General features: G+C 45.7%; 1 protein-coding gene across 3 annotated transcripts; it reads left to right on the top strand.

The window, feature by feature from the left end:
- Positions 1 to 9,761: 9,761 nt before the first annotated feature.
- On the top strand, positions 9,762 to 25,965 carry FOXA1 (forkhead box A1). Of its 3 annotated transcripts, none has more exons than XM_070755310.1 (3): positions 9,762 to 9,844; positions 14,558 to 15,746; positions 25,169 to 25,965. In XM_070755310.1, exons 1-3 carry the CDS (start codon positions 9,773 to 9,775, stop codon positions 25,204 to 25,206), a joined length of 1,299 nt encoding a protein of 432 aa, XP_070611411.1. In that variant the 5' UTR covers positions 9,762 to 9,772; the 3' UTR covers positions 25,207 to 25,965. The 3 variants fall into 3 exon arrangements, with proteins under 3 accessions (XP_070611411.1, XP_070611427.1, XP_070611421.1); XM_070755326.1 differs by lacking the exon at positions 25,169 to 25,965 and adding an exon at positions 18,684 to 19,624; XM_070755320.1 differs by lacking the exon at positions 25,169 to 25,965 and having other exon boundaries at positions 14,558 to 18,242.
- The last annotated feature ends 533 nt before the right edge of the window (positions 25,966 to 26,498 follow it).

A 26,498-nucleotide genomic window follows, 5' to 3' on the forward strand; every position in this document is an offset into this window, starting at 1 on the left:
TTGGAGAGAAGGGGTACAAAACGACGCCTCTAGCCATCTCTACTGCGATCTGCTCCATCCGATTGCCCTTCTCGACAACCGAGAAGGGGTGAACCAAGACTGTCTCCCGCTGGGAGTCGCCCCTGTTTCACAAGGCTCAGACGCAAAATCCCAGAACTCCATTAGGAAGGTTAAATATACTCCTCTCCTGCCATCCTACCAATCCAATAGCTATACTTACCTACCTAACTATCAACCCCTGTAGTTATAGCTATAGCTGCCAAAAGCATTTCTACTACCCCCGTTCTCCCAAAAGGCAGAGTAAGAGCTGAACCCCCTCCTGTTTTTCGGAAGAGTAGAGCTGTCCTCCCAGCCAGACATCTGGAACAGCTGGATGTGCATACACCTGGGCACCAGGATAACGTGAAGGCAGTTTTTAAATGTTCAAAACCAGCCAAGTTCAGAAGAAACTGAAATCTATCTCTTTCCTTCCTTCCTTCCTTTCCTCCATCCCTCCCTTCCTTTCCTTCCTTCCTTCTTTCCTTCCTTCCTTCCTTCTTTCCTTTCTTTCCTTCCTTTCCTTCCCTTCCTTCCCTTCCTTCCCTTCCTTCTTTCCTTCCTTTTTCCTTCCTTCTTTTCCTTCTTTCTTTCCTTTCTTCCCTTTCCTTTCTTCCTTTCTTCTGTTCCTTCCTTTCCTCCCTCCCTCCATTTCCTTTCCTTCCTTCCTTCCTTCCTTCTTTCCTTCCTTCCTTCCTTCCCTTTCCTTTCCTTCCTTCCTTTTTTCCTTCCTTCCTTTCCTTTCTTCCCTTTCCCCTTCCTTTTTCCCTTCCTTTTCCCCTTTCTTCCTTCCTTTCTTCCTCCCCTCCCTCCCCTTCTTTCCGCCCTCCCTCCTTTCTTTCCTTTCCTCCGTGTGTAGAATACTTGCTTATTGCCACTGGACTCTCCAATCTAAAACTAATACTGGAAGTGTGTGTGTGTGTGTGTGTTGTCCCACCCACTTACCCACCCCGACGACCCCAACACCCCCGAGGAGTAACCCAGTCCCGTGCCGAGTACTTTATAGCAGTGATGAAGTTAAGCTCTGGGTGCCGGCAAAGGCGGCTGAGTGGCGCCCCTTGGCCCAAGAAGGGCGGCGCAGACGGCCATTGGGGAGCCTTTGTGGCCTCGGGAGACCTACACTGGCCGCCCAGAGTCCAATTCTGCAATTGGGCGGCATACAAATTGCACAAATAAAATAAATAAAAACCGGCTTCTTCCCGCTGGGGCCGCATCACCTGAGCGAGGCAACCTCCCTCTCGGGAGCGCAGCACCGCAGGCTACTTCAGCTGAAGGCTCCAGGTTGACTCCGCCTTCCATCCTTCCCGGGTGGGTAAAACGAGGACCCAGATTGCTGGGGGCGATAGGCTGACTCTGTAAAACCGCTTAGAGAGGGCTGTAAAAACACTATGGAGCGGTATATAAGCGCAAGTGCTATTGCTATTGCTTTCGGCTCCAAATCATGCTTCCCACCCATGCGCGCGCATTTTCTGTCCATGGGCTCGCTCCCTTTTCTTTCCCTCCCCGTATAACAATAAGAACAACAACAATAATAATAACAATAACGATTATTATTACTATTGCTGTTGCTATTGTTATTATTACAATAACAACAGTAATAATAACACCACCACCACCAATAACAATAACTATAATAAGAAGAAGAAGAAGAGGAGGAGGAGGAAGAGGACGAAGAAGAAGAGGAGAAAGATGAGGAAGAAGAGAAAGAAGAGAAAGAAGAGGAAGGAGGAAGAAGAGAAAGAAGAGGAAGAGGAGGAAGAGGAGGAGAAAGATGAAGAGGAAGTGGAAGAAGAGGAGGAAGAAGAGGAAGACGAGGAGGAAGAGGAAGAAGAGGAAGAAGAAGAGGGAGAGGAAGAAGAGGAATTATTATTATTAGTAGTAGTAGTTGTTATTATTATTCCGAATTCTCCTGGAGTTCTCTCTGGCACACCGCCCTCCCCGCCACGGCCCCCCTTGCAGCTGAGGACGGAGGTGGGAAGACGAGGCCGCTGGTCTAGAGCCCCCAGGGCACCACCCGACAGCAGCACGCCCAGCCTTCGGGAAGGGCTGTCCGCCTCCCTCCCGCCCCTCCGCCGTCCCCAGCACGGACTCCTTTCGCGGGCTCCTTCTAAAATCGCGGCAAAGGGGCACCAAGAGGCTCTCCAATCGGTCCACCCGTGGCCAAAAGCTCGCAATAAACCACCTCATTCATCCCACCCAGATGGTCATATTACACCCAAGGAAGTCAGTTACCAAAGGCTCCTTTAGGCCAGGCTGGGCGTTGGGACGTCGTTCTTCAGAGTAAGCCGTCGGAAAGGCTTTTTGGGGGGGGGGGGGAGAGACCGTCTCTCGCTCGCTCTGTTGCCCTGGCGGTGCGCGCTCTTGGAGACGAAAGCCGACGACAGGGGGCGCTGCGCGTTTACAGAAAAAGCACCGCGGCTGCCCGGAGGCCTAGCCTGCCTTCCCTTTTCTGCCACCGGCTCCCCCCGCGGGCTGAGGGTCGCCTCCCGAATTCCTCCAAGTGGCGAGGCTCCGCGGTGCCCCCGAGATGCCAAAGCTGAAGGTTTTAAAATACACCGCTCAAAATAATTCAAAGGGAACACTTAAACAACACAATAGAACTCCAAGCAAATCAAACTTCTGTGAAACCAAACTATCCACTTAGGAAGCAACACTGATGTACAATCAATGTCACATGCTGTTGTGCACATTCAACTTTGTACAGAAGGAAGTATTCAATGGGAATGTTTCATTCATTCAGATCTAGGATGTGTTCTTTGAGGGTTCCCTTTATTTTTTTTGAGCAGTGTACAGTATTTAAGAAAAGGCAGGAGTTGTAAACCAGAGTCGTCCTTTTCCATTGCTCCAATTGTCGATCGATTTCTTGCCCGCCTGGTATTTTAGTTTGCTGCGATTTCTTAACCCTTTGGTCCAATGTAAAAACACCTTGATGACCCCAAGAAATTTTTCAAGACGTTGGTCATCGTTATCACTGATTATATTTAGAGCAGAATGGTGTATAGGTTTGCTGAATTAATGGCGAAACCAAGACATAATTTGGGAGTGTCATTTCTCTTCCAGTTTCTCTTTTCTCTTTATGTACACTGAGAGCATATGCACACATATTCCTTGTGTGTCCAATCACACTTGGCCAATAAAATTCTATTCTGTTCTGTTCTGTTCTACTCTGTTCTACTCTATTCTACTCTATTCTACTCTAAATCATAATCATAATCATAATCATAATCATAATCATAATCATAATCATAATCATAATCATAATCATAATCATAATCATAATCATAATCATAATCATAATCATAATCATAATCATAATCATAATCATAATCATAATCATAATCATAATCATAATCATAATCATAATCATAATCATAATCATAATCATAATCATAATCATAATCATAATAGCAGCAGCAGCAACAACAACAAAATCTTATAGTCCAGCCCCCTGCTTAGGCATTCTATTCTATTCTATGCTATTCTATGCTATGCTATGCTATGCTATGCCATGCCATGCCATGCCATGCCATTCTTCTCTATCTGTAGTTCACACCAGTGTTTTTCAACCAGTGTGCCGCGGCACACTAGTGTGCTGTGAGACATGGTCAGGTGTGCCGCGAAGCTCAGAGAGAGAAAGAAAGCAAGAGAGAGAGAGAAAGAAAGAGCAAGAGAGGGAAAGAGAACAAGAGAGAGAGAGGAAGTGCAAGAGAGAGAAAGAGAACAAGAGAGAGAGAAAGAGTGAGAGAGAGAAAGAGAACAAGAGAGAGAGAGAGAGAAAGCAAGAGAGAGAGAAAGAGAACAAGAGAAAGAAAGCAAGAGAGAGAGAAAGAGAGAGAAATAAAGCAATAGAGAGAAAGAAAGAGAGGGAGGGAAGGAGAGAGAGAGAAAGACATAGACAGAGGTAGGGAGGGAGAGAGAAAGAGAGCAAAAAAGAGAGGAAGGAAGGAAGAGAAAGAAAGAGGGATGGAGAGAGAAAGAAGGGAGAGAAAGGGGGAGGGAGAAATAGAGTGAAAGGGAGGAAGAGAGCGATAATTTTTTTGTGCAAACTTTTTTTACACCCCCCCCCCCCGCTCAATGTGCCCCAGGGTTTCATAAATGTAAAAAATGTGCCACGGCTAAAAAAAGGTTGAAAATCACTGGTTCACACTATACACTACTATACCTTATACAGACCCATGAGTAAATTAAGGCCCTGGGAACTCTGCAAGTGTCTTATGAATATCCAAGTTTAGATCAGATATCAAGTCCTATTTATTGGCTGATAGCCAGAGGATTGCAAAGCATTCAAATTTAAATGTGTGGGATTGCTCTGGAACCGTATTGGGCTGAGGTTTTTAAAAGGGCGTTGGTTTCCATCACATGGGTTGCCATAATGTGAGTGTTAGCATCCCAATGGGCTTCATTAGCCTTACAAATCTTAATTGATGTTGCCTTACGGTGTTTATAAGGGTATTTTATCACAGGTTATGCATTTAGGATCACAAAGTTTAACCAGTGTTTTATAAATGATCATTATTAGCTACAGTATATAGTTCCATGGCAAACCTGTTTCCATTTTATTCCAAGACTTTTCATTCACAATGCAATGCAACCTACTATGCAAAAATGTGTTTGGCTTTTACTTTTCTTAATAGCATACATTTCCTTCTTGTTCTTTCCTGCTGGTATGAAACCTTCGCTTGAATCAAGGATTTAACTTCGTTCTATTGCCAGGTTTAAGAAGGGGGGTTTGGCAGCAGGGAACAAAAGAAGAAGGAGCTTTTTGTTAGCACGTGAAAGCAATTTTAAAATACGGATGTCAAGTAGCTGGGGGGGGGGGAAACCCTTTTGTTTTGGTTTCATCGATATTTATTAATAGAACTACATGTCAGTGTTAATCAATAAGGGCAAATCTTAGCTTGATGGAGAATTCAAGGAAATCCCAGGAATGCAAAAGAAAGAAACAGATGGGTTTGCCATCCCAAGTAAACCGGAAATAGTGTCCTGGATTCAAATTCTTTAACACAGCCAGGGAAAATTCTCCTAAGAGGGGATCCTGATTCCAATTGCAGCGCCTGCATTTCGGCTGACCCAAAAGGCATCTTCCACACAAGGGAGTTTTCCTAGCAGTGGCTGTGCTGCTTGTATGTGCCCCATCTGGGAGTGATTCTGCTCCCGTGCCATATTTTTCCTTGGTCTCCGTTGAAAAAGATGCTCAAATTAGGGAACGCTCAGAATTCTCACCTCTTTCGGTTTATCCACGTCAACACAAACACACAACCTGGGATTCTAGCGAAAAGGACGCAGGTTGGAGGAATAGCATCCACTCAACCCTGGCAGAATTAAAAACGCTGGGCTTCCAGCCAATTTGACGCCTCTGGAAATTAGCTGGCAACTTCACCCGCATCCCTTGAGCCAGGGGTAGGCAAAGTTGGCTCTTCTATGACATGTGGACTCCAACTCCCAGAATTCCTGAGCTAGCATGATTGGCTCAGGAATTCTGGGAGTTGAAGTCCACAAGTCATAGAAGAGCAAACTTTGCCTACCCCTGCCTTGAGCCAAAGGGCTCTGCGGGAACCGATCCCTCTCTGGAGTTCAGTTCAGTGAACCTTATTTTCTCCAACTGGCTTAAGCTGCAGCATAATTGTTGATTGGGATTGCCATTAGGCCTGGGGTGTTTAAAGGTGTAAAGGACAAGGAGTGGGGTTGAGGTGATTAACCACCATCTTCCATCCTGCATCTAAGGCAGTGTTTTCCTAGCCTTGGCAACTTAAAGGTATCTGGACTTCAACTCCCAGAATTCCCCAGCCAGCATTTGCTGGCTGGGGAATTCTGGGAGTTGAAGTCCAAATGTCTTCAAGTTGCCAAGGTTGGGAAACACTGACCTAAGGCACACTTGTTCCTTCATTCTGAGGGAAACTGATTTGTTCTCGAGGTAGATGGGCGGTTCAGAATAGGAAAAAAAAACAATAAAGGCAGCTACTCCGATGAAACGTCCACTTGATAGTACTCTACTGCAAATAGTCTGGGTTAAATTATTTTATTCTACTGAAGTCAATGAAAGAGAAGGCAATGATTCAGGAAAATGTACTTAAGCTTGGATACAACAGAAAATCATGATCTCCCAAGACCCATCGTGGGGACATTGAGGAGAAAAATTATCTTGGGTTGCTTGCTTTAATGTCTTCCAATGGCATTACTCCCCAACTCACTGGTTTCAGGAGAGACCAAGCAAGGATGCACATTTTGGGCAACTCTTTGATGCTGGGAGGCCTCCCTAAAGCTACCAGTAGGGCTTTGCCTTATGCATTATTACATTGTGCGTTGTGTTAATCCTGTCAGAAATAAGTTCATTTCTGAAGGTAACATCACAATGCAAGCAAATAGTTTGTAACCATGGGAGAGGCTGATGTAAGCCATAATCAGCATGTAATCATGGGCTTGCTAATTGTGCTGCAATCTGATTGGCTGTATCCTATATAAGAAGGAACACCCTTGCATGGGTGTGGTTTATTATACAGAGGGTGGTTTGTTACAGAGGCTGATTTGTTATAGAGGGTGGTTTGTTACTCTATAACAAACGACTCTGTAACAAATCACTCTCTGTAACAAACCACTCTATAATAAACCACTTTGTTATGGAGTGGTTTGTTACAGAGAGTGGTTTGTTATAGAGTGGTTTGTAGTTTAGTGGTTAGTGTTTAGTAGTTGCAGTGGTGTCGATTTGATAAGGGTTACATGAAAGTATTGTATGATAGTTTATTTAGAGAAGCAGTTTGATAAAAGAGAAGTAAATATATTTTTACAAGAAAGCCTGCTGCTGTGTTTCATTGAAGACTTCAATTAGGTACAGTGGTGAACTGTGGCTACTTGGTGGGTTAACTTCCGTGTGCCCAAAACTCTCTCTGCCCAACAGGTTTATGGGCCCAGTAACTCTGTCTAACAAATCCATTAGAGTAGAGATGCCCTTACAGAACTACTCCAAGCAGCAGGTGGAGTGAACGAGCAAGAGAAAATCGCCATCCAGCCTAAAGGACAGCCGAAGATTTGTGCCCCCCCCCCAGCCATTTCTGGCTCAGTCGCCTAATCTCCCGGGGCAATCACCTGTTATGGACTCGCCCAGGCGGTTCCTAAGGTGACGCTTTCCAGGCAAGGCGCGGGGCTGGAGCGGGAGGTTGAGCTGGGGGAGCCACGAAAATGGTCGGCATGAGTCACCCGGGCCCTTTGCCAAGCGGAGGCTTTCAGGCCAAGGGATCCACCGTTCAGATTTCAAGGCGCTGAGCCTGGACTGGCTGAGCGTCACCATGAGTGACTCATCCATCCAGCCGGTGCTGCTCTGTCCGAAAGGGAGAATATCAGGCCCAGAGGAAGCGGGTGCTGAAACCCCCCACCCCCCCAGGCATATTTTCCCTGTCAGATGGAACTAGAGTATACCTTATTCTGTTTCTGCAGGTACCACGGAGAGAGGGAGGAGAGTTATAACCCGGGACCACATACCCACGAAAGGTTACACTTAGGACCGTATGACTGTAACTTGTTGCTTGTGTCTTTAAGATTTCTATGAATATTGATTGTATCCTGATTGCTTATTTGACCCCTATGGCAATCATTTAACTGTTGTAGCTCATTATTCTTGACAAATGTATCTTTTCTTTTATGTACACTGAGAGCATATGCACCAAGACAAATTCCTTGTGTGTCCAATCACACTTGGCCAATAAAGAATTCTATTCTATTCCATTCCATTCCACTCTAATCTACCCTACCCTACTCTATTTTCTATTCTATTCTATTCTATTTTCTATTCTATTCTGTGTCTTGATTCCCCTCCCCCTTTGCAAAGCGGAGAGCTTTATTTTATTGAGGGGGGGCAGTGCCCGAAGTGGTCTCTCGCCCTTCCAAACGTAGGCAGGAAAAAAGCCTCCTGCTCCTTTATATTCATCACTGGAAGCAGTGGAAGGGGCAGGCAATGCTTGGCACCCGGCTTGCTTCCCGCCGCTGCTTGCTCGCTGTGCCAACTGCCGCCAAAGTTCAAGCGCGCCCTGGCGAGATCCGCCGCTTTGGCTTTAAAAAGAACGGCAGCCTGGCTAACCCACCCGCCGCCCGCGCCTAAAACTCTAAACGTGGAGAGGAGCCGGCAGGCTCTCGGCTCGGCTTTCCCCGCAGCCCCGCCCGCCCGCCCGGTTCCCCTCCTGGCGGAGAAGAGCCGGCAGGGCAGCTCCTCCTGGCGCAGGGTCGCCCGCCCGCCCTCCTCGGCTCTGCTGGGCTCGGCTCTTTTGAACACCGTCAGGAGTGCCGCCTTTCCCTGGAAGTGCCCCCGCCCCGCCTTCACCCGCGGGAGGGAGGGGAGGGTGGGTTAAATCCCAAGGCTCGCCCTCCTCCTCCTTTTCCTTCCTGCCTCCCTCCCCCCTCCTTTTCTCTGGGCTCGTTTCTCTGTTCCCCCCTCCCCGCCGCTCTCTCCCGCCTTAATTCAGCCTTTCTTTCTTTCTCTTTTTTTTCTTTCTTTCTTTCTTTTTCTTTCTTTCTTTCTCTTTCTTTTTTCCTCTTGCTTTCTGTTGGTCTTCCTTCCTTCTACCAGCTTTCTTTCTGTCTGTCTGTCTGTCTGTCTGCCTGCCTGCCTTTATCCCTCTTTCTTTCTTTCTTTCTTTCTTTCTTTCTTTCTTTCTTTTTCTTAGTCTTCTTTCCTTCCTACCATCTTTCCTTCTATCTGTTTGTATGCCTTTCTTACCTCTTCCTTCCTTTCTTTCTTTCTTTCTTTCTCTCTGTCTCTCTCTCTCTGTGTCTCTCTCTCCCTTCCTTCCTTCCTTCCTTCCTTTCTGTTGGTCTTCTTTCCTCCCTACCATCTTTCTGTATGTCTGTCTGCCTTTCTTTTATCTATCTATCTGTCTATCTATCTATCTATCTTTCTTTTTTTCTTTCTTTCTGTGGTCTTCTTTCCTTCCTACCATCTTTTTGTCTGTCTGCCTTTCTCCTTTCTTTCTTTCTTTCTTTCTTTCTATCTATCTATCTATCTATCTGTCATCTATCTACCTACCTACCTACCTACCTTCCTTTCTATTGGTCTTCTTTCCTTCCTACCATCTTTCTGTCTGTCTGCCTTTCTTCCCTCTTTCTTTCTTCTTTCCTTCCTTCCTGTTGGTCTTCTTTCCTTCCTACCATCTTTCTTTCTGTCTGTCTGTCTTCCTTCCTACCTACCACCTTTCTTTTTTCCTTCCCTTCCTTCTTTCTTTTTTCGGCGCTCGCAGCCCTTTTCTCTCTCTCCTCCCTCCCCCCCGCCCCCCCCCGCCGTCCCGCATAAACCAATTACACCGCTTTGCAAATAAAGCGACGCCCCGGGGGGAGTTGCAAGCCGAGTGGAACTGCCTGCTTTGCAGGTGCATCTGCGGCTGGGTAGGTGCGAACGTCTTTGTGCGGCGGACAAATGGGGAGAGGAGGGGGAGGAAGAGGAGGAGGAGGAGGAGGAGGAGAAGGAGGTGGGCGCTGCTTTGGCGGCGGCAACGGCGGCGGCGGCTGGTGCAACGTAAGATCCACCTCAGCTCAACTCCGCTCGCATCCCAGCCGGCACTTCCTCACTTTCTCCAGCGGTTCGCCGCCACCCAACGTCCCCGCTCGACTGAGCCCTCCCCGGGGGCCGCCTTCCTGCTAGGCTCGGGGGGGCTCCGGTTGGGTTTTTTTTTTTTAAATTTTTTGACCTCCCTCGCGCTCGCCAAGAAGAGGGAGGGGGCTGAATGGTTACACCGCGCACGTTGACTCCAGGATGTTAGGGACTGTGAAAATGGAAGGTCACGACGCAAGCGAGTGGAACAGTTACTACGCCGAGACTCAGGAGGTGAGCGCACCCCGGGGTGGGTGGATGGTGGAGGAGGGGGGGAGACTCCCAAAAGTGGCGGGGAGGGGGGGTTCCCATCTTCAAGGAGAGGGTCTTTTTCCGCTCTCGGGAATCGAACCTTTGAAGCGCCTGTTCCTGACGGCGCCTAAAGCTGTTTTCTCCAGCTGGCTGCAAAGCCCGGGAAGGATTCGACTTAATTTCCAAACGTGGTTTGGAGGGGGTGGGGACGGAAATGCGAGTTCGGTGGCAATCGATGGAAGGCTGGGTGGGAGAGGGAGACGTTAACCGACCCGCTTTCGGATTTACGTGGAGGAGGAACCGCGGAGGAGTTTTCTAAAGTCCAAACCCTCCATTGAGGGCCTCGATTACTATACGTACGGGGGGGGGCAATCCTCAAGAGCCCCCTCCTCTCCTTGGGCAGCAGTTTCACCTTTGGTTGGTCCCCCCTTCCTACTCCTCACCTGCGCCAGTATTGTTTCTCCCACTAGGCGAAAAAGAACCATTTGTGGGTGCGTGCGTACGTGTGTGTGTGTATACTCCGCCGCACGCTTCTTTCCCGGAGTTTGGGGTGGAGGGGTAGTAGAGATTTTAAAAAGGAAAAACAGAAATCAATTCTCCCGGAGCCCGGCGGGTGGCGCTAGTCGTGAACGCGATCCGACTCCCTATACAGAACCTTCACTTTGCATTGTCCGTTCGCGTCCACGTTCCTGATTTTACAATATGCTCCAAAGAAAGAACCGAAAGTAAAGGATCAAAAGCGGGGCGATAAGGAACAATAAGGCTGGAGGGAACCTGGGCGAACCCCTTAAACGGGGAGGGGGATAAGTGGGGCATTTTTGTGAATAAAAAGGTGGAATGTAAAAAATATTTTAAAAGCTGCAACCCAGGAAAACGTAGTATACTGCTAAAAAAAATTAAGAAAACCCTCCAATAACACATCCTAGATCTGAATAAATGAAATATTCTCATTGAATATTTCATTTGCACAACTATTCCATTTGCACTACAGCATGTGAAATTGACTGTCAGTCAGTGTTTGCTTCCTAAGTGGACAGTTTGATTTCACAGAAGTTTGATTTATTTGGAGTTATATTGTGTTGTTTAAGTATTCCCTTTATTTTTATTTTATTTTTTGAGCACTGTAGTCGAAAGCGGCGAGATGAGACGTATTAAAAATAGTCTTAAACCCGCGCAGGAAGGGGATGGCTGTGCGCGGCTTTACCGGAATTGTGATCCGGGTTTTGCTGCGCCTTCAAAATAGCAATAGCGTTTAGACTTTATATACCGCTTCACAGGGCTTTTACAGCCTTCTCTAAAGCGGTTTAACAGAATCAGCATTGTTGCCCCAACAATCTGGGTCCTCGTGCGGCCAGGAGCCCCCCCCCTTTTAGGGGAGCTTCTAATTTAATGCTGATGGGGGTGGGTCAAAGGGGGTTCAGAAAAAAAAATCAGTGGGAGCTATTCCAGTGGGGTGGGAGAGAAAATAAAAGGGGCCACCCTAGGCGAATGCGGATCCTTGGATCGGCAAGACAAAGAATCCGCCAGCTCTTAAATTTGCCAAACTTAAAATCCTACTTTTAATACGGAAGTATTTTTTTTTAGACCGAAAGGAATTTGGCGCATTCCTATGACTTCCGTATTCAGTTCAAAACGCGCCAAAGAAGCGATGCGTGTGCTTATGGAGACATTTCCCTCCCCAATTCGTGGTAGACAGCACAGATTTTTCTAGGCTTGGTTTGATTCCTAGGGTTTGAAAAAAGAAAATAAAAGCAGGCAGCCACACTGACATTTCCGCCCAAGGCGAGCAACTATTGTGGCCATAGCCCATCATTCAAATACTTACTTATTAATCAAATTTCTAGGCCGCCCTTCTCCAGGGGACTTCAGGGGGCTTGCAGCATTAAAATCAATACAAAATATCGCCATTCCTTGACATATTTTCCGCTAATACTGTTTAAAAAAATAAAGGGAACAGTTAAAAACAGAATATAACTTCAAGTAAATCAAACTTCTGTGAAATCAAACTGCCCACTTAGGAAGCAACACTGACAATCAATTTCACATGCTGTTGTGCACATTCACCTTTTTACAGAACCAAGTATTCAATGAGAATATTTCACCCATTCAGATCTAGGATGTGTTCTTTGAGTGTTCCCTTTATTTTTTTGAGCAGTATATAATCGTAACAGCGTAGGACGATATAATCCCCAGAATATAGCTCAGATATAGGCGATATTTTTCGAAGCTAAGGAAGCGACGAGTTTATAAGGCCCGTACAGTTTTCAATATGGGTTGATTAATTTATTAATTTAATTTATTAAATTAAATTAAATTTATTACATTTATAAAGCGCCCAACTCATTTCGGACTCTGGGCGGCGTGCAAACAAAGTAAAAACAATGTAAAAAAAAACCAGTTAAACCCCCCAAAAGTAAGAGCCATTCAACAAACATTCATTTTTTTCCCTAGGCCGGAACTAGACAGTCTTACTCAATGGCCCAAGTAATTCCATATTTATTTATTTTTAGGGGAAAATTTAAGCCTTGCCAAGGATGATTCTTTTTAAGCCTTGTTTAAAGCTCCTGACGGCAGGCTCTTTAATTTCAACCACGGAAAGCTTTTGGCGTTTCGACTGTCACTTTTATCGCTTAGTCCAAACTTCTAGGCTTGCAAGGCAAAAAGAGCAGAGCCCTAAATGTCAGAGTCGTGGGTTTGATTTGGGGACCTTCTCTGGTCCCCCTGATCCGAATAACCATTCTTCCTCCCAGGGGAACCTTCAGGATTTAGCAGGAAACAGTCCAAAGGCCCTTGGGAGAAGAAAAGCGGCTCCTAACAATGTCGCCCAGGTTGTTTCCCTTCCCAAAATGCCGCGCTAGAAGCCTACAGGCAGCAAGTGAAGGGCGCGAGGGGTTGCAGGGCTGAGAAAAAACGGCGATCTTGGTTTTTGGGGGGATCCGTGACGGATATGGAGGGCTCGGCTTCTTTCAAGCGTCCTCGGGGACGGTGAAGATCCGGGAAGATCCGACTTTTTGCGGTTTAGGCCGCTTTCCTTCCACTGCTATCCCTTCCCCGGAGTCTGTGGGGCAGGCTTGGTGGGCCGCCTCGCTGGGGAAAGGGCCTCTCCCTCTTCTACTCTCTTCAGTTGCAATTCAGAGTAGCTCGGGAGAACCTCGGTTTGCCTTCACTTGGCCTTAGATTTTGGAAAAACAAAAGTCAAACAAAATCCTGGGTGGGCCTTTGAGGAAGCCAAACGTAGGGGGGAAACAGGTTTGGAGGTTGCCTCACCCCACTTCCCTTTTCCAGATTTGGGAACTGGATCCTAGGATAGTTGATATTACACACACACACACACACACACACACACACACACAAAGGGAAAAATTTGGGCCTTGCAAAATTTCTGGTTTCCAATCTGCTGGCGGCCTTTGGTGATTTTGGGGTGAATATTCTCCCCGTCTAACCAGCCTCTTTAACCCTGGGCGCTTTTTAATCCAAGCCCTCTTTTATAAAATCCCAGTTACAATTTGCTGGAAGGAGCTCTGCAAACTTTGACCCCGGGCAAAATTTATCTTCTTTTCCGAAAAAGGAACCTGGGCTTGTTGTGAATGCCTGTGCTGTATAAAATGTATGTTTTCTAGTATCCCAAATCACCAAGCGGCCAATGCAGCCAAAATGCTTTTCTTTCTTTCTTTCTTTCTTTCTTTCTTTCTTTCTTTCTTTCTTTCTTTTCCTTTTCTTTCTTTCTTTCTTTCCTCTCTCCCTTTCCTTTCCTTCCTTCTTTCCTTCCTTCCTCCCTTTCTCCTTCTCTCTCTCTTTCTCTCCCTACCTATCTACCTACCTACTTATCTACCTACCTAACTGGATTTATATGCTGCCCAACTCCCAAAGGACTCTGGGCGCTCACAACCGGAAAAACAAAACACACAAGGCAATATTAAAACTCCATTATATCATTCTTGGCCTAGTGCTTCCAAGCCAGGCGGTTTCTCAAAGCGAATAATACCCGTATGTATGTTTTCTGCCACTTCTCCGGTTTTCTTTAACAACCAGACAGTGCTACACTGCTCAAAAATAAATAAAGGGAACACTTAAACAACACGATATAGCTCCAAGTGAATCAAACTTCTGTGAAATCAAACTGTCCACTTTGGAAGCAACACTGATCGACAATCCATTTCATTTTGTTGTCAGCAAATTCAACTATGTAAAGAACAAAGTATTCAATGAGAATATTTCATTCATTCAGATCTAGGATGTGTCCTTTGAGTGTTCCCTTTATTTTTTTTGAGCAGTGTACTCTCCATTTGGAAAGCTCGGGGACAAAGTAGTATCCATTTGGGAAAGCTCGGCCATTCCTTTTCTGCGGAAGCTCAGGGTTTTAGAAAGGCCGGATTCGCTGGGAAGGCGGTTACTCATGGGCAAGTGTATCTTCGGGGGGGGGGGGGTTATGGGGCCAAGGATGAGAACCTGGCCCGGTGGGGCTTTGGGGGCGGAAGGCAGACGTGGGGTGCTAGGGTGGAACGCTCGCCCCCGTGGCTCTGAGTGCTAGCGGAGTCCAGCGCAATTCTGCTACTGCACCTGCCCAGGTGCAGTAGCAGAATTGCGCTGGACTCCGCTAGCACTCAAAGCCACGAGGGCGATCATGCCTCCCCGTTCTGGCGAGAGGGTGGGGAAGATCCCGTTGTTTTTCCTCAACCTGTGCTCCCTCCGCAGGCCTACCCCTCGGTGCCGGTGAGCAACATGAACGCGGGCCTGGGCTCCATGAACTCCATGAACAGCTACATGAGCATGAACACTAGCGGCAACATGACCTCGGGCTCCTTCAACATGTCCTACGCCAACCCGAGCCTGGGCGCCGGCTTGAGCCCCGGAGGGACCGGCGCGGGACTCAACGGCATGCCGGCCATGGGCTCGGCGCTGAGCCCCGGTGGCATGAGCTCCATGGGCGGCCCGCAGGCTCCGCTGAACGGACTGGGCGCCTACGGGACCATGGGACCCTGCCTGAGCCCGCTGGGCTACGCGCCGTCCAACCTGAGCCGGGCCCGCGACGCCAAGAGCTTCAAACGGAGCTACCCGCACGCCAAGCCGCCCTACTCGTACATCTCGCTCATCACCATGGCCATCCAGCAGGCGCCCAGCAAGATGCTGACGCTGAGCGAGATCTACCAGTGGATCATGGACCTCTTCCCTTACTACCGGCAGAACCAGCAACGCTGGCAGAACTCCATCCGCCACTCGCTCTCTTTCAACGACTGCTTCGTCAAGGTGGCGCGATCGCCGGACAAGCCGGGCAAAGGCTCCTACTGGACGCTCCACCCGGACTCGGGCAACATGTTCGAGAACGGCTGCTACCTCCGGCGCCAGAAGCGCTTCAAGTGCGAGAAGCAAGCGGGGGCCAAAGGCGCGTCGGGAGGAGGAGGCGAGGGGAGGAAAGAAGCCAGCGGGGCCGGCTCCCCTTTACAACGGGGCCAAGGCAAAGGAAGCCAGCTGGAAGCCGCCCCGTCCAATCACGCCGCCGCCAGCCCGCAAAGCCTGGACCAGAACGAGTTGAAGCCCTCCGCGGCCCACGCGTCGGTGGCGGTGCCGGCCTCGGTGGTGCCCGGCGGCGGGCCGGCTTTGGGTCCCTTGAGCCACCCGGTCCACGCGCTGGGAGGAGCCCATGAGCCCCAGCTGCACCTCAAGGGCGACCCCCACTACCCCTTCAACCATCCCTTCTCCATCAACAACCTCATGTCCTCCTCCGAACAGCAGCAGCACAAGCTGGACTTCAAAGCCTACGAGCAGGCGCTGCAATATTCCTCCTACGGGGCCGCCTTGCCCGGCGGGTTGCCCCTCGGCGGCGCTTCCATGGGCGGGAGGGGAGCCATTGAGCCCTCGGCCCTGGAGCCCTCCTACTACCAAGGTGTGTATTCCAGACCGGTGCTCAACACCTCGTAGCCGGCCGCGCGGGGGGCCTGAGGGTCCAAGCGAGCGGAATCCACCCCTTCCCCTCCCCTCCCTCGTCGGTGTCTCCCCTTAGATCGCTGCCCACACTGACCGCCCGCTTGCCTGCAGCCCGTGGAAGCGAGGAGAGAACCAGAAAAGGCAAACCGAAAAGCGAAAAAGACTGTTACTTTATTCTCCAGGCGGCTCGCATAATGCAGGCCGCCAGTGCGTCCCATTCCTCCGGTTTCTGCTTGACCCATCCAGCAAATTCTCAGCCCAGTTCTCCTAGACAAGCCCTGCACACACACTCACACCCACGTAGGGAGACATGAAGGGAGACTATGAAGGGAGACTATAGATGTATGTATATAGACACACGGTATCTGCGCCTATATATACATGAATACATAGTCTCCCTTCATTTTTATTATCAGCAAAAATATGTTACACCCCCCCCACACACACACATAGAGAGACACGAAGGAGACTATGTATGTATCTATGTATATATACACACACACGGTGTGTGTGCATATATATATACATGTATACATAGTCTCCCTCTTTTTTTATCAGCAAAAATATATTACACATCGACCCACCCACCCACCCACCCGCGTATATGTATATGCATATATGTAGACCTCGGAGATAGATAAACAAACAAACAAACAAACAAACAAACAAACATATTTGGCTGATAATGAAAAGAAAGGAAAGGAATTCGACAGCAAAATCCCTACATATACACATATGCAGCATATTTTTTTCTGGTAAGTGAAAAGGAAGGAAGACTAGTATAGGTCTATTGCCAGCTTATTATGCTTTCATCAGCTTCCATCACACACAAATATACATCTACACACACACACAAACACCACTCGATGTGTATGTTTGTATACATACGCGCGCGTACACACACTTTATACACACACACATACATAAACACCCATACACCCACACCACCCTTGACCACTGAAGGAAGGCTTCCATTTTGAAACTCTTAATTGGCTGCCTTTTCCCGCCTTTTTCCTCTCTTAAGGAATCCCGCCAAAAACTGACTGAGATGGGGGGGGAGGGGCAGAGTCTCGATAGGGAAAAGCTTGTTTGAAAGAGCCGAATCCGCACCTCGGCAGCCCGCGCCGCGCGTGGGTGGCTTCTGGGAAGCCTCTGCCCCGCTGGGGAGGGTTGCCTGGGCTTGAGTGGATTCAGTAGGCCGAAGCTGAGCCCTCCGCGCTTCCCGGCCTGCCTAGTTGTGCGGCTCCCTTCACGGGAAGCAGGCGAACAGCCGGGCGGAGAGTTGACTTTAGATTAGGCCCCTTTGAAGGATGCGGTAGAAGTTGCCTCCGTTTGGAGAGCTTAAGGGGGGAAATGTTTCGCCACCTCCCCTCCCCTGCGGACCCCATTGACCCCAGGGAAGCCCGGGGTGACCAAAAGAACCACCCACCCCTCGCCTTGTAAAGGCACAGAAGACAGATGGGCAAAGTCTTTAGGGAATTTGGGCGCCATACAAAATGGAACCACCTAAGTAAATAAATAAGAGGACGAGAGAAAAGGGTCTCCTGCATTCCCAATGGGACCTGGATAGGATACACAGAATTGTACACAGGTCACACGGCCTTTTTGAGGCACACTACTATTATTTTAACCCCCCTCCCAAATAAAAACACGCCTCCACTTCCTACAAGCTGTTACTAAATTGAGTCTCCCACTTCAGCATCAGGAAACTTCTTGACTTACGTGGGTGGACTTGGTTGTATTTAATCTCGGAGTCCTCCACTTCCCCTATCCTCAACCCCACCCCCCGTGGGTTCTCTAGAACAGTGTTTCCCAACCTTGGCAACTTGAAGATATTTGGACTTCAACTCCCATAATTCCCCAAGTTGCCAAGGTTGGGAAACACTGCTCTCGATCTCCAGGACTGAAAAAATTATTCCGAATTGGGAGACGCTCCCGTGGCTGCTTCCATCAGAACCGTCAAACCACCGTCCTGAATTTTTATTTTTATTATTATTTTGGAGGTCGCTTCATTCTACCCTACTGTTGTTAGCACGTTCATCCAGTGTTAATGCACTTTCTTCGGGTTTTACACGACGTCTCAGCAGAGCCAGACGGGTTTCTCTCCCCTTCTCCCCCCTTTTTTCGGTTCCCTCTTCTCATCTCATCCCCCCCCCACCGCCCCCGTTTGCCTTTACAATATTCTTAATTTATTTGCACGGTTGATACTTTCTTCTTGACAGCTTGAAAGTGCTTTTAAAGAAACGGTTTTAGAACGACGCGCCATTTTAAAGAAAAAAGAAAAAATCTTAATTTTATAATAAATGTGATTGTAATTGAAAAAAATGTTTTGATTCTTTTGGGTTTTTTTAATGAAAATATAAGCCATGGAGCATGTCCCCCCTTCCCTCTCCTTTTAATTTTTTTTTTATCATTTCCAGTTAAGGACTTTAAATAAATCAAATATTATCAATGAGTGGATTTTGGTTATTTTCTTTTACTTTACTTCCATTATTGGAAGAATATTTACTTCTAAGCCTGTTAAAAATGAACCTAAGGTTCAAAGTGGAAGACAGGGGTAAACAAAAGGAATTGTTGGCAGTTTTTCTCCCTCTCCAGGCAAGGCAATATATTAAGAGAACAATAACAGAACCCTGACTTCTGTCACCTTATTCCAAAGAGTCACCTTATTAGATGTATATTAAATATTTATTACACTTATTGAATATCAGACCAATTCTACTAAAAATGTCACAAAGTAAAATATTTGCTTTAATTAAAAAAACCTGAACTGGGGATTTCTGTACAACAGAACTTATTTTCTTCAAGCACACCAAAGTTTATTTATTATGCAAGACCGCAGTTTTAAGGGGGAAATCCTTCCTTCCTTCCTAACCAATTCCTTTCTGTTATTTAGGAATGAAATTCCAGCAATTCCAGTACTAGAATATCAACTTGGCATGAAAAATACCTGTAATGATTGTATCAATGGGAGTATTTTTATTGGTTTTAGTGGAAAATGAAATGCGTTGGGTGAGCTCTGGAATCCTAGTCAATGTTTATTTTTTTTTAAAAAAAATAGGGGGGTTATTTTGACTTTCTTCTTCAATTGAAGGGAGACTTTTAAAATCTAGGAGTAAATTCTGGGATGGGGTGCTTTGTGGTTTTTACACACACACCCCAATCCCCAAGAATAGCTTGTTGTTCATTCTAAACCTAATCTAGTCATACAATTCTGAAGGCTAACACCTTAGTGGATAATGGCTATTAACCTTGCAAACAGTTCTGCAAAAATGCAGTTTGTTGTATTTGACGCAAAAGGTCGGGAGTACATTTCTTAGGAGGTTTACTACTAATGGAATTTAACTGGCCATGTTAGTGGGGCAATAAGGGAAACACAAACAGTTCGAATCCTGTTTCTGGGTCAATTTATACTTCCCTTGAAATGAAGTTATACTCACAATATATTTCGGAAATTAATGGGAGGGGTGGATATTCCTGTGTTTCCCAATGCGTGCCGTGCTTTTATTGGACCAGCTGGTTAGTATGTGGTCATGCTTTTTGTACATTTGTGGTTCAGGACTGTATATGTTTAATATTCAAAATTATAATGCTGAACTAAACCCTTGGACTAAAAAAAATTAGCATTGGTGTATTTATCCTGCCATGAGTGTTGATGGTGCTCTGCAGAAAGCAGGCCTCTGTTTGGTGGAGCTTAATATATGATCAAGCTATGCAGCGATCCCATTTAATGAGGTTTTTTTCCCATTGAAAAATGTATTTGCCCTTACAAATGGAACTCAACACTAGGACACCTTCCTTGGCAAATAAATCCCGGTGAATTCCCTGTATCCCACGCATGCACAGGTCTACATCCTTAATGTTTAAATAATTTTCCTTAAAGCTCAAGAAAGATCCAGACCGGTTTATGGGGACAACAAAACAGAATTTTGTAAGTTGTTGCCACTACAATATTATGGGTACACCTGCACACATTTGGGTCTCTTGCAAGCACACCACACTGCAATCCTATTCGGTTACCAGAGAAGTAGTCCTATTAAGTCTGGCGCAACAGTAGAGACCAGATGCCTGTTTACATACGCATAAGCCCTATTGTACACAAGCGAGGTTGCTAACCGGTATTGGGCCCAACGAGTTTTTCTCCTCTTTCTAAATCAGTTGAAAACCTGATGAGCGCATATTGTATTATAACTGTTGCTGCTGCTGCTGTTGGCGCCGTCCTTATCGTTGGGGGGCAGAAGGTAAGTGTCCTCATCCTACAGTGCAGCCAGCTCTCAGAGGGTCTTATTTTGTGGGGCTTGGAGCCAATCGCTTTTCTCCAGTTGGCCTTAGGTTTAGATAGATTGATTGAGATACATATACACATACATATACACATAGACATACACATACATATATATATACATATACATTTATACACTGCTAAAAAAAAAAAAAGGGAACACTTAAACAAGAGAATATAACTCCAAGTAAATCAAACTTCTGTGAAATCAAACTGTCCACTTAGGTAGCAACGCTGATTGACAATCAATGTCACATGCTGTTGTGCCCATTCAACTTGGTACAGAACAAAGTATTCAATGAGAATATTTCATTCATTCAGATCTAGGATGTGTTCTTTGAGGGTTCCCTTTATTTTTCTGAGCAGTGTATACGTGCCGCCCCTCTCCGAGGACTATTGGCGGAGTGTGATTGTAAACACACAAGCAATTGGTTTCCGGTGCATAAGCTCTCAGTGTACATACAACAATAGTGATAGAATTTCGAGGGCAAATTTGGGGAAAGGAAGAATGGAGGGTCCACAAAGCTATTTACAAAGCTATTTACTTATGCACAAGTTCCCCCAATTTGGCTGCGCCATCCTTCACCTGCGTTTACTCAAACGTAAGCCCTAGTACCTTCAGCAAAAGGTTGACCCCAGGAGAAATTCAGGCAGGTTATTGCAAGCAAGATGGAAGAAATGAAGACCGAAAACCAAAGGGCTTTCATTCCAGACTTTGGAGTGGCATTGCCTGGTCACCATAAGGAGACCAGTGCCCTTGTTCTCCCTCTCCTTCTCGCTCTTGGATTGGGGAAATCTTACCAGGTTGTATTTAATAATAGAGAGGAGGGGGAAGGGAGACAGTTAGCAGCTTCCGTAGACCTAAAAAGCTTCTTCGTCCCCATGACAAACTTTCTTTCTTTCTTTCTTTCTTTCTTTCTTCCTTTTGTTTCTTTCTTCCTTCCTTCCTCCCTTTGTTTCTTTTTCTTTCTTCTTTCTTTCTTTTTCCTTCCTTCCTCCCTTCATCTATCTATCTATCTATCTATCTATCTATCTATCTATCTATCTATCTATCTATCTATCTATCATCTATCTATGAGCATATGCACCAAAGACAAATCCCTTGTGTGTGCAATCACACTTGGCCAATAAAGAATTCTATCCCCCTCCTCCCTCCCTCTCTCTCTCTCTCTCTCTCTCTGGAGGGGGTTATTTTTTTTTACTTTGACTGGCTTGGCAACCGTGACAACCATGGGCTCTTTCAGTGCGTGCTCCGGATCTCTCCCACTTTTGTGTGATCCTGCCCGGTCGAGAACCAGGAGATCTCAGCTGGAGCTCGCGCCTGGCTTTGATCAACTCTAACTCACCCCAAATCGCGGCCTTTCGCTCAATAGGGCCTTGGTCGCTCCCCCACCGACCCACCCACCCTCCCGCCAGACCCGGAAGCTCTTCGATCCGACGCGACCGGAGGGATGGGGCCGAGCCTCGGAGCAGAGAGACAGGATCGGGAATGGATTGGGAAGAAGTGTTTCGTCTTCACCAAGAAGACTCTCCCTCCAGCCACCAAGATCGACTTCCAGTGGGAAGAAGGGAGCCAGTATTCATTTATATTTAGGGGGGGGGGGATGAAGTTTCTCGGGACGTTGTCGATCCCCCAATTCCGAGTCAACGGGGAATAATGGGCCGTAACCTGCTTTCTTTCGAGAATTACTTAAAAAGTAAATACTTAAAGAGGGACTAACTTTGTAGGAGGCCTTCTCAAAAGCGAATGGCGAGATTCAGAAATTGAGACCATCCGATTTGGCTACCTTTTGAGTAAAGGGGTATTTCAGTAAAGTTTTAGTAATTTACTCAAAGGATTATTTGAGTACAGGGATATTTAAGAAAGCATTTTGGGCTGGGTGGGGTCTTAGATCTGCATCCTATAGAAACACATTCACTTTAAATGTAATACTGCATTTAATACTACATTACTACGTGTAATACTACATTTGCTGCTACATTTAAAGGGAATGTTCAAGGCCGTTGCTTTCAGATGACTTAGACCGCGGGTCTCAAAGATAGTAGCGCCAATTTGGCTGGGACCTTGAAAAATAAATGACCTCGTTTTATTTCACATCAGAGACATTTTTATCCGCTTTGCAAAACACTGGGGAAGTTAGTGGTTGCAAAAGCGTCCTCCACTTCAGTTCCTCTCCATCAAATGTCTTCCAGGTTCCCAACAACCATAATCCCCAGCCGGCTGAGAAAAACGAGACTTGAGATCCGGCATGTTTGAAGGGTAGCAAGTGAAAAGTGGACTGCTCTTTTAAAGTTAAACCCATTCTGATGACGAAACTCAATTCTTTCAACAGCGCCCAACCTTCCTAGATGAAGCGACCAAGAAAAACAGGCCAAGCAACCTAATGGCTTGATTCTGACCATTCACACTCCCCCCCAATTCACCTTAGCTTATTATTTACCGCAGTGAATCTCTTCCCTCTCCTCTTTTGACAAAAATGAAGGAGCTAAAAAGGTAGATCTTGGGGTTCAACCTTCAGCCTAGAATACAACTTATGTAGCTTTGTTGGAAGACATACTAGGAGCCTGGATGATGATGATGTTGTTGATAATAATAATAATAATAATAATAATAATAATAATAATAATCATCACCACCACCACCATCGAAACATAGAAACAAGACCGACGGCAGAAAAAGACCTCATAGTCCATCTAGTCTGCCCTTATACTATTTCGTGCATTTTATTTTAGGATGGATATATGTTTATCCCAGGCATGTTTTGTTACTGTAGATTTACCAACCACATCTATTGGGAGTTTGTAATAATAATAATAATAATAATAATAATAATAATAATAATAATAATAATAATAATAATAATAATCTCCCTTAATATTACGAAGCATACCAAGAGGAGCAGAAACTTCTACTGGCTAATGCCTGGCGTTTCTAAGAGGAAGGGAAAAATCAATCCATACCTGACCTTTACTCTTAATCAAAGGAGTTGGGAGAATAAGTAGATGCATGCGCCTATCAGTATCTTTACAGCCACGCGCACCTGCATATTTTATGGACTACGGTTTTATTTGCTTTTTCCTAATTGCCAGGAAATGTGTGGTTTTCTTGATTTTTTTAGTGGATCGATTTCCCCAGATCAGTTGAGCAGACGGATTGCCACGGGGATATAATTTAAGGTAGTTTGTGAAAGATGACAACGGTTAGAAAGCCTAAAATATAAACATCCCCCCCAATAGTGAATATAAAGAGAAAATTGAATCTAGATCAAAACATGGGGGGGGGGGCGTGGAAGATGAGAGTGAATTCATCGCTGGGCAAAGTTTACAGTTTTGTTTTGTTTTTGTAGCGCTCACCCCTAAAGCCATTCTTGCATATGTACTTTATGTCAGCGTCAAGCCAGCAGAAGGCAAACAAATACTGTACCTTTTTTTCCCCTGGAAGTTTGTGAAAGTTTGTTCACTCTCTTTCTCTAAAATAAATTTTAAAAAGAAAAAAAAGGTTCTTGCAAGGGCTATTCTCTAAAAATCTCATCTCAATTTTAAAGGTGGGTATCTAATCCCCCCCCCAGCAATATCAATCAGTTCTCCCAAGGTCAATTCCATTTTGGGGGGAGGCGGAGGAGGGGAGGAATGTTGATCTACAAGAGCCCGCTGGACGCCAAAAAGCTAGGTAGAGTCCAGCTTGAGGGGAGAAGCTCTCGGACTTTCTTCCTGGGGATCCAGGAAATGTCTTTCCTTTTCAAATGCAATTACCGTCTTTAATAAGCCACGTGCTAGAACAGCTAAAACTGTTGCCATCATTCAGGCTCATTTAACTCCATTAAACTCAAGCAGGGAGTAATTCAGCATATTACTGAAGCCTTTAAGACAGCTAACTGGATTTTGGCTGGTGTTAAGAACCCAAACAGTCGAAAGAGGAGGGGGCGAGGCAGGGAGGTTTATAACATTTCGCGTTCAGACCAGAAGAGAGAAGTTTGGGTAGCCGTTTCCCCAGGTAATTAGCAACTTCGAAATTCTAAAATAAATCACGTGGACCAGAAAATATCCCACTTTTTAAAATCCTTTCCAGATATAATCATCAGACACATTTACAGATTGTTTTTCCTTTAAAAAAATTAACAGAAGATAATTCAGTCAAGCCAAAAACCTGGCTACACAGAAACATCTTTTAAAATTATAAGCGAGTGTGTAAATGAATAAATAAAATAAGTGAAATATTCTTCCTTGAAGGAGAAACCCATAATGTAATTCGTTCTTCAAGATGTAGTACTCAGATTTAATTTAAGCTTGATTTGAGAAAAGGGCTGAATAATCACAAATTGCATTGACTCAGCAAATTAATATTAACCTTGTTTTTTTTAAGTGCATCCAATGATTTCAGGACAAATATCTACAGGTTTTAAGAAAGATGCTAAAACAAATGTATTTACAATATTACAAATTCTTACATGTTACCTTACTTAATCTAAGCCAACTTAATTTAAAGGAAAATATTGTGGGGAAAATATTTCAGAATTTTGGGAACCTGAGTTCCAAGGTGATATTTGATGTTAATTTACTGAGCACATTCTCCAAGAATATGATCCAAAGCCACCGATTTAGAAGGAGCAAAATTTAAACCAGCAGGACAAACAATCTTTAATTTGGATGCCAGGATATTATGATATATAAGCATTACAACAGTGCATTTTTAAAAATTTATAAAAATTATAATAGTTTTGAAGTGAAGATTCTTTGGATACTGGCTACTTCATTAGTACCAATTTAACTCTACTTGAACCTTTTGGGAGATTGCTGGGAAATCCTTTTGCCTTCTCCCCTTCCTATATAATATAATGTAGATAGCAAAACCTGTTTTTAAACATCTCTCTAGCAGGAATTGTTAGTCTATCTTTGAGTGCCATCTACATCCTACAGAAGTCAGGAAAGGAATTTGAATGGATTTGCATTGCATTGAGGGAACGTGTTCGGTATCTAAACGTGTTTGTGCCTTTAACATTTTACAGGATTCTGAATTATTTACCGTGAAAATAAAGTCCTATGCCAAAAATACGTGGTTATTAATACTCACGCATCTAGTATTGATTTTTTTTCTCCAGCCTTAACGCAAAATACTGGGGAACCCTGTTGGTGTTAAACCAAAGTTGAACGTTGGGCAGCTTGGCTCCAGGATCTTGCCCGTATAGACCACCGCTGATTTTGTCTGAAGGAAAACACCGTTGATTTCGGGAGTGGGTCATAGCCCTCTCGGGCAGGGAAAGTTGGCAGCTTTCCTCAACAAAAGTAAGGCAACCTTTGGAGCTAAGGTTGCCTGCCAAACATCTGCATTTAGGGCATGGGGTCATGGATGCTGGGTTGCAGGGCGGTGCCCCTCTTCTTGGAAGAAAGCGGTCTCCCCAATTCGGTAGGACTCAATTTTAAAGCAACTGTCTGAAGGACTGGGTTACTGCGGAGGGCAGGATCCCTTCCTCCGACCTCGCGTGTTGTTTTGGTTTTTAATTGCTGGGGTTGCACTACTGCACTCCAAGCAGCTCAAGGAAGAGTAGGAAGAAGCTACTGATCGGACCACCGTTTTTCCCGGCAGGCCAGAAGTGAAAAAGCCAAGCGAAGAAAGAAGGGTGACGCCTTTGTCCTCTCGGAAGCCCCCACCCCGAACGTTATTCTGCAGCCTGGGCTAGCTTAAGGTCAGGTGAATCGAGATCGGCGTTTCTACGCTGCTCAAAAGTAAAAATAAAAATAAAGAGAACATTTAAACAACAGAATATATACAAGTAAATCAAACTTCTGTGAAATCAAACTGTCCAGTTAGGAAGCAACACTGATTGACAATCAATTTCATTTTGTTAGCACATTCAACTTTGTACCGAACAAAGTATTCAATGAGAATATTTCATTCATTCAGATCTAGGATGTGTTATTTGAGTGTTCCATTTATTTGCTTGTTTGTTTGTTTGTTTTGAGCAGTATATTTGTCCCGGGTTAGTGCCACGTTGGTCCCAAGCCTGCGAGACCCTCGCTTCTCCCTTGACGCATGTGTGCGCGCCCGAGCGCCTGAAAGACAAATCTGGGCGCGAATTCCAAGTTTTGAACTTTGGACAGAGCAAACTCTCCCCAGCCCTCTTGGAGTTGCGCATTTCAGTCGCAATGGCAAAAGAATTCCCCTTCCTGCTTCCTGTCAGCTTCCCCAAAACGGGTTGGTGGCGGCTGAATTACTCGCTTTTGCATCTCAGATTCCCAATTCCTCCAAGTTCGTCCCTGACAATTTTCCCCAGGAGGCTGAATTTCCTTTGCACCAACTCTTTAGGGAAACGGGTTGTCCTTGGGGGAGGGAGGGGGAGGACTCCTGCTGCCAAATACAACCCCCCCTTCCTATCAAAGCCTGCCGCAATCCTAACCGGAAAGGAAGTCGAGACTGACAGGGAATCTGAG

The sequence above is a fragment of the Erythrolamprus reginae genome, chromosome 1 (assembly GCF_031021105.1).
Source record: "Erythrolamprus reginae isolate rEryReg1 chromosome 1, rEryReg1.hap1, whole genome shotgun sequence".
Taxonomy (NCBI): domain Eukaryota; kingdom Metazoa; phylum Chordata; class Lepidosauria; order Squamata; family Dipsadidae; genus Erythrolamprus; species Erythrolamprus reginae.